Source organism: Onychomys torridus, chromosome X (genome assembly GCF_903995425.1).
Source record: "Onychomys torridus chromosome X, mOncTor1.1, whole genome shotgun sequence".
Lineage (NCBI taxonomy): Eukaryota > Metazoa > Chordata > Mammalia > Rodentia > Cricetidae > Onychomys > Onychomys torridus.
Genome location: NC_050466.1, coordinates 128,988,779 through 128,997,633, shown reverse-complemented (window position 1 = coordinate 128,997,633; position 8,855 = coordinate 128,988,779). Strand labels below are relative to the sequence as shown.

The 8,855-nt window shown below is 36.2% G+C and overlaps 1 protein-coding gene across 1 annotated transcript in view; it reads left to right on the top strand.

Annotated features, from left to right (window-relative positions):
* The window catches only part of Lrch2 (leucine rich repeats and calponin homology domain containing 2), a 102,450-nt gene that overhangs the window by 73,464 nt on the left and 20,131 nt on the right, over positions 1-8,855 (top strand). Inside the window, exons 11-12 of the mRNA XM_036175676.1 lie at positions 4,664-4,712; positions 4,796-4,912. Of these exons, the coding sequence (XP_036031569.1) occupies positions 4,664-4,712; positions 4,796-4,912 (166 nt within the window). The remainder of the gene's footprint in view (positions 1-4,663; positions 4,713-4,795; positions 4,913-8,855) is intronic.

Here is an 8,855-nt window from a genome sequence, read left to right as displayed (position 1 = left end):
ATTGATTTTAAATGTAAATAAAGAATCCTAGAAATGGAAATGAAATAACAATGTCATGCTTGGCCCATGTTGCCACAGACCAGGGAGAAGGAATGAAGGCAGAGCCCAGACAGCCCTACATTTACAAGTCCAAGAGAATTTAGGAGTCAAAGAAAAAAGGGCATCTATAGTCTGCACAATAGTAGAATAATGAAGCAGGAAAACACACAGAATAGCAACCTGGGACTCTATCTGTGCACACACACACACACACACACACACACACACACACACACACACACACAGAGAGAGAGAGAGAGAGAGAGAGAGAGAGAGAGAGAGAGAGAGAGAGAGAGCATGCACACCTCTTCTAATAAAGTACTTGCCAGTCCACCTCTTTCACTTTCCCATAGCATACTATGCATACACATACCTCTCTGGACAAGCCACCTGACAATCTATAATCCTACCCACATTGGACTACACACAGAACCCTCTATGAACACTGGAATATCATTCTACTCTCCTATTGACTATCAAAACTTGGACAGTTTCTATTAAATATACTCCTGTTTTTTTTTTCTTCACAAACAAAGGCGTATAGGCTGATCTGACCTAAAATAATTGTTGAGTGCCTCTACAGTAAGGCAAAACTGCATTCCCCAGGTAAACTCTGGGAGGAAATGAATATTTGCCACCTTATGCCTGCACACAGTTGGGTGGGTACAGAGCAAGGTTGGTAGAAGTGGAGTTGGTAAGATGTGATCAGATTATAGAAATATTCTCACTAGTCAACACAATTTGGCAATGCATTAGCTAAGGGGTTTGAGAGAAAATGACGAAGAGATGATGAAGCTTTTTAAGCTGTTGTACAGTAAGAATGGAGTTAGCACTTTCTGAAATGGGGGGAAAAAGCACGTTTTAGTGTGCAACAAAAGTGAATAGAAGTATGATTTCTGAAAATCAGACATTTCTACTATACATACTATACATCTAAGTGGCAATGGTAAGTAAATAACAAATTCCACCATGCTGTGGTATATAACAATGCACAACTTATATATAAACACTGGAATAAATATATAACTATAATATATATTGATGTACATTTGTAGGTAAACACTGTGGTATGTATCAATGCACATTCCCATATATAAACACTGTTGTATGTATCGATGCACACATCTACATACATAAACAAAAGCAAGTATTCATATGCACATATAGAAGAAGGGTATGCTATACCTTGAAAACAGTGTGTTCCCCACAAGGTTCATAATAATTAAGAGCTTGAAGCTCAGCATGGTGGTGTAGAAGTGGTGAAGGCTATAGGAGTAGAGCTTAGTACAGGACACTATGGTCACTGTCTTTGCAAGGGATTAATGTAGTTTTCTAGGAGCTCCAGTTGCTTCTGATGAGAATAAGTTGCATCACATAAAAAAAAAACTAAAAGTGAAATTAATTATTAAATCCTTCTGTCTTCCTATGTGACCTCTTCTATAAATACTCTGACCACTGTGATGCTGTCTACTATGTAGACCTCACCACTACCATGCAGAATTGAACTGAATTGTAAGCGAGCATGCAGAGAAATGAAAAAACATGGGCAACATGAAAAGGAGACCACAATACAGAATGTAGAAAGAGGAAATCATGCAGAAATAAATAAAAAATTATGCTCCTAAACTGAAAGGCTGTCACTCTAGAGAGTGCAAAGATGAGGCTCTGAACTGAGATTGAAGATAAGTTGAAGCCCATCTCAACTTTATGGTCAAACTCAACATTTTAACCTTCATCATAAAATGTATTAATACCCATTAGAAAATAAGAAACAGGGGTTGCATTGTCAGATTTCAGTTTTACAACCTCTCTTCTTTAATAATACAGAAAAGAAAGGAGTTATGTGTGAAGACCGTCCCAGTCACTTAGATGGAAAACAATGGGAGCTGAACCAACACAGCTAAAATAGAAATGGAGAGGATGGAAAGAGGATTAAGGCCATATTAATTTTGAATGATTGACCATTTAGGAGGAAGTCATAACAGTGAGGTGTTTCCAGGGTTGCTGAATTGGGGGACTACATAAGTACTTGCACATTCACTGGGGCAGATGATACAGGAGAAGACGTGCATTGGGAAACACAAATCTGTACTCTCTACAGAAATATAGCCAGTGAGATGCATGGGTTTGAAGTAAACTTATTTTTTACTGTATAAGACTTCAGGTTCTACAATAAGACAAATCTGAATTTGGATCCTAACTCTCCAACTTACAATGTGATCTTGAGCTAGCTATGATTATTTCTGAGTTTCAGTTTGCTCGTGTGTAAAATGAGGATAGCAAGAGTAACAATATCACCAATTTATTGTGATGATTGAATCAGACAGTCATTTGAAGAACTAAGAACAGTGCACCTACATCCAGCATCTAACATATGATCATTCAGTGTGTGCTTCTGTACCTCTATCTTTGAAAATTTATACTACCCAAAGGTTGACCCAGGAATTCAAACCTTAAATTTGAAACCACAAAGAACAATAAATATTTCAGATCATCTAATTCTCTGAAATTTGTATCTGCAAACTTAGGTCATTAAACAAATAGTTGAGTAAAACCCAATTAAAAGAAATTAAAATGCAAACAATAACAAAGAATAACCATAACCAGTGATGAAGAAATACATTATTCCTGGTGGTATTGTCAACAGGATATACATTTGTGAATGAATCAAGACAAATTGCAAGTATAAAGAAAAAAGATTCAGAATCGGGGTGTTAGTTTATAGAAAACTCAATTGAACTCATGTTGTGACATATTTGATGTACGAATTATCTATTTATATGATATCTGCATCATATATCCATTTAACACCTTTTGAAGAAAATTACTAAAATTACTAATTATTCAAGTCTCATTTTAAAATACCAAATATAAGGGCTATGATATATGTTTATACCTCTTTTCACATTCCACAGTTTGTTTCAGCTTATTTCTCATGACAGAAGTTGAATGATTAAGAATCCTAGAAGTAAATCAACACATTAATTACACACTTTACTGAAGAGAACATTGAACATACATGTTATCTATGTCCTAAATAAACTGCATCTAGGTCAAAGAACTTTGCTAGAAAATAATACTCCACTACTATTTAGATTTAGATGCCCATCAGCACATCATTATGAATGAAGTTCACAAAATATGTCTTGCATCTTGTTTTTGAAATCATTCTCTAAGTTTGTGATTCCTGCGTTGTTTAATTGGTAGATTTTTATATTTGATAAGAGGTAAGGAACCTAGGATATTTGTCTTCCTTTCTATCCTTCGTCCTTTTTCTTGCTCATTCCCTTCTGCTGTTTCTTTCTTTCTATATTTTACAAATAGTCATTCAGTTGTTTGTTTATATATATTACTTGTTACATAATCTCCAATTTTCATTCATTTAAATGTCATTTGTACCATAAGTTGCTGTAGTAAAATTTTGTACTCTATCTTCCACTGGGAAAAATCTTCAAATTCTGGAACTGTGTTACTGTATTTTCATATTTGTATATATTTTATTACTTGCTGGGAATAGAGATGTCTCTTGTACTCTTATAAATTTTTATTATTTTCCCTCTACTTATTCTTCCTCCTCTTTACTCTGTGGCCCATGGTGACCTTTACCTTACCAGTCAGTCTCCAACTCGTGGTGATAGCTCAGCCTTGTGAGTGCTGAGACAACCAGTATGAGCCACCATGCTCAGCTTTACCCCCGTTCTCCCCCTGTCTCATTTAGATTTTTAAAAATTTTTGAATGTGTTTGTGTGTTTGTGTGCCCATGGATGCCAGAAGAGGATGTTGGATCCCTTGGAGCTAGAAGAGGCACGTGTCAGTGTTGAACTCAGGTCACGCCTGAAGCTCAGGATCAGTAATTCAATAGGAAACATAACATGTTTGTCTTGTGAACTCTTTGGCATTTAGACAAAGGAATTTATGTATGTATTTATTTGTTTGTTTATTATGTGTGTGTGCATGCATATGCATGTGCATGTATGCCATGGCACAGGTGTGGATGTCAGGGACAGCTTTCAAGGATTCAGGGTTTTGGGTCTCCCCTTCCACTTTGTGAATCCCAGGGATCTAACTCAGGTTGTCAGGCTTGTTGGCAAGCTAGTGCCTTTACATGCTCACTCACACTGATACGATTACTTGATATTTTAAAAAATGATAACTTGTTTTCTATAATCTGTTTATTCACTGTACATTAGTACATATTATACTCCTTTTGGCCTCTATAAAATAGAGTTGGCTTGTGCATATGGCTAATATAAAATAAACCCATTTTGTTATTCCTTGTGGAGCAATAGTTAGCAGGCACTCTTATTGGCTGGTTTCATCAACTTTAATTTCTATAATATTAGTAAGCCATGTGGTGGTTAATACCTGCCATCGTAGTCCGTGGGGGCTGTTTACAGTAGTGAGTACCAGGCCGTCCAGAACTACACAGCACCAGCCAGTCTCAGCAGAAAACAACACAAAATTACAAAGGAGCACAATCAAGTGAAACATGTAGGTATGGGGAGTCTTTACACTGCTTACATTGCTGCCTTCAAACAATGAAAAGACAAATTTGTCATTTTCAAAGTATGTAAAAGGATTTCAAAATTCCTTAAGAAATATTAAAGCATCTTTAATTTTTTAGTGTCTCAGCAGATGAAGGGAATTCTCCATTATCACCCCTTGCATGGCAGGTAAGAGGAAATAAAATTAATAACACATGTACTATTTTGTTGTCATTTGTTTAGTTAGCTAAAAAAAACTTTTCTCATTAAAGCCATTAGAAAATCAGAAGGATCAAATAGTTGAACAACAGTGGCCAGAATCTCAGCCTATAATCTGGCAAAATGAAGAAAGGAGACGGAGCAAGCAGATCAGAAAAGAATATTTCAAGGTACCTTATTAAATTTTAAATTTTGTTTTATACTTATGTCATTTTATTCTTAACCTTTTTTTTGAAATTAATAAGATGTGTCTCTTCAGTTAAATGTCACAGCTGTGTTCATGTTAATTGCCCTCCTGTGTAGGATAATGATATGCTATGTAATATAGCCACAAAATTTCAATAATTCAAATTAATTAAGAATACATCAGTATACACCATGATTTTTCAAATAGTTAAAAGAAAGATGAATGTTTGTGTGTTACATTGCAAATTGTTGCAATCAATTCTGTGGTCTTTTGTTTTGAGGTAGGGTTTCACCATGTAGCCTAGGTTAGCCTCCAACACCACCACCGCCTCTGTCTCCTATAAGCTGGGATTACAGAAGTGAACAACCAGGCCTGGCTCAGAAAAAGATTTTCTCTATTTTTATTTAAAAGGGTTTTTTTTTCGTTTTACATACCACCCACAGTTTCTCCTCCCTCCCCTCTCTCACTAGCCCTCCACTTCCCTCCTACCCCACCCCTCATCCACTCCTCTGAGAGGGTAAGACCTCCTATGGGGAATCAACAAAGTCTGGCCTATCAAGTTGAGGCAGTGCCAAGCCCCTCTCCCCTTCATCAAGACTGAACAAGGCATCCCTCCATAGGGAATGGGTTCCAAAAAGCCAGTTCATGCACTAGGGATAAATTCTGGTCCCACTGCCAGTGGCCCCACAAACAGACCAAGCCACACAACTGTCTCCCACTTTCTCTAGTTTGGTCCAATGCAGGTACCCCAGCTGTCAGTTCAGAGTCCCTGAGCTCCCACTACCTCAAGTCAGCTATCTCTATGGTTTTCTCCATCTTCATCTTGCCCCCCCCCCCCTTGCTCATGTACTCCCTCCTCCCTCTCTTCAACTGGACTCCAGGAGCTCAGCCTGGTGCTTGGTTGTGGATCTCTGCATCTTCTTCCATCAGTCACTGGAATGAAAGCTATATGATGACAATCTGGGTAGTCACCAATATGTTTACAGGGGAAGGCCAGCTCAGGCACACTCTCCACTATTGCTAGTAGTTTAATCTGGGGTCAACCTTGTGGATTCCTGGGGATTTCCCTAGCACCAGGTTTCTCCCTAACCCCATAATGACTCCCTCTATCAAGATATCTCTTTCATTGCTCTCCCTCTCTGTGACTTCCCCAAGTTGACCATATGCTTCTCCCATGTTCTCATCCCCCTATACTCCCCCACCCCACCCCACTCCTGCACTCCCAGTTTACTCAGGAGTTCTTAACTCTCAGAAAAAGATTTTCATTGGATTTGTTTCAATAAATAGTTCAGAAGTATTTTCAGTTAGTGTTTAAATATGTAAATAAATAGTTGAAGACTGGTCCATTTTCTTGTTACATTTGTAGATTTTTTTCCCTTTTTGTTCTTTGGGTTTTTTTTTTTTTTTTTTGAGAGAGAGTCTTACTCTGTAGGTCTGGCTGTCCTGCAACTCTCTATGTAGATCAGGCTTGGCACCAACTCACAGAGATCTGCTTGCCTCTGAGGTGTGTGTCACTACACATGGTTCAATAGATTTCTTAAGATGTTCTTTTAGTAACTCTGAGAAGTGGATGGGGGTAGAGTGGGAAGGAGGTGAGGAGGTGGGAGAAGGCGAGGGGGGGAACTGGGGTTGATATGTAAAATGAAAAAATTTTTTAATAAATAAATATATTTAAATACAAAAACAAAACAAAACAAAAAGCTAAATTAAAATACTAGAGCATTTGCAGGGGACTGTCACCAAAATTTAGAATAATTTTTAATATTAATCAGCATTTACTCTTGGAATTGATGCAGATGAACAGTACAAACTTGGTCCCTACACCCTGAAGAGTAAACTGTGTTGTCCCATACCACCCCCAAACCTCTTCTCATTAAATAACAATTATTTTCTCTAAACATGTAGTACACAGCTAAGTTACACATTATTTCAATGTCATGGCACTAATAAATGGATTTTTTTTATTTTGGTGTTCAGCAGAAGTTGGTTTCTCAATTTATATTTTTCTCTTTCCATATATTGGAAAGCAACGTGTGTTTGAAAGTAGCATATGACCAAAAGAAAAATGGTGTATGCCTTAACAAATATGTAATCACCTTCAACTTTAAACAAATAATTAAAGATTATTTTTAACCACTGGATTTTGGGTTAATTGTACAATATGAAAAAACACTTGGGAAGGAAAAGGGCAGGGCACTCCAATGAGAACTCTTTCATCAGAACTCTTTGCAGCTCTGCAAGTAGGTTAATATCCTGACATTTATCTCTAGTTTCCCTTAGTTCTACGTAAAATCAAACCGAAGCACTGAATACAAGTATGTTTATAGGTGAACCTTGATGACTGACTTACGATGTAGTAATTGCAAGCAACAAAAGGTAGTTGATATTTCTTTGATTTCCTTTATCCCAATTATAACATAACCATACTGATTATATTTATCAAAGCACTTGTATTGGAATTATGAAGTGCCAGACACTGTCATAAACTTTTACAAATATTACTAGCCCATTTAGTCTTCAGAAACCTTCACTAACATAAATGCAGTTATCATTTCTATTTTGCAGACAGGGACATTAAGGCCTAGAAAGTGGAGTAGTGTGCTAAACATATATTTGAGATTAGAGTTCAGAGCCTTCCCAATGATGCTGCTTTGTGCTTTGAATAGCTTGATATAAACTGACACCCACTAACATTAGTATAGTTTCATTGTTTTAAAAATATTTTTCCATAATTCAAGTGAACTTAATAGAGGTATTAGGGAGTCTTTATCGTAGTCAACTGTTCCTTCGTTTAAAAGCATCATTTGTTCATTCAATATTCTAGTCTTTAAGGCTTATATGCTTCTTCAACTGTATCAATTATATTACAAAGTTGCTGAAAGGTAAAATTGTACAGTATATAAAATGATCATTATATAGCCATCACTCAGTAAATGTTCATTTCTTTCATACATGATAAAGTGTGTATAAACATAATCTTCAGTCACTGGGAAATGTTTTAAGGACATGTGTAGTTCTTCTCAACTGTCAGAAGATGTCAGTGTTAGGACATTACATAAAAAATTGAATATCAAATTATTCCTATGATGTCAGGAAAATATAATATCGGGATGCAGTGTAGCTCATTGATGATAGCACTTGCTTTGTTTGCTTAAGGCTGTGGAGCATCAACACAAAAGAAAGATATAAAATGGAACTAATGGTACATTAGTTACAGTTAAAAAATACAGTAGAGGAACATATGTCTTGTATCTGTAATTCCTAATACAGTTTGGTTTGTCACTGAGATGTTAGCTAAGTTATTTCCAAGGGATATGGAAGAGCAAATCACATAAAGGGGACAATTAAATAGATCCCTGAATATCAGGCAAATAAGTTTGGGACATGATCTGAGAATTAGTAGTTTTTCAGATAGAACTACTGTGATCACCTGTTTAGTTCTACCACTGATTTGCAGAAAAATTCAATGCATTTTGGTCAGGCATTTGAAAATAAGAATTCTAGTGATTGTCACACTAAATTCTCTTGAGTCTAAGAATTACTCTGTCACATATACAAATTCTTTATGTCGAACATGTTATCTCTATATTTCACTGTAAAATTGAGATGAAAGTACTTATACTATTAAAAAGAGTAAACTTCTTAATAGATATAATGCATTTCAGTCATTACTACTGGATTGTAAGCGATAGATCTAAATGTTAGCTCTTAGCACTATTACTATTATTGTGTAGTTGATATATTCATTTAAAATTCATTCTTTTAAAGCCTGAAATCAGTAGAATGCTTCTTTGTGATGCCAAGGATTGAACCCAGAATTTCATAGGAGGTAGAAAGCATGCTACCACTGAAACACATCTCCAATTTTTTTTAAAACAATTGCTACTGTCTTAGTGTAGTGAAATTACAAACCATGTGAACAATGG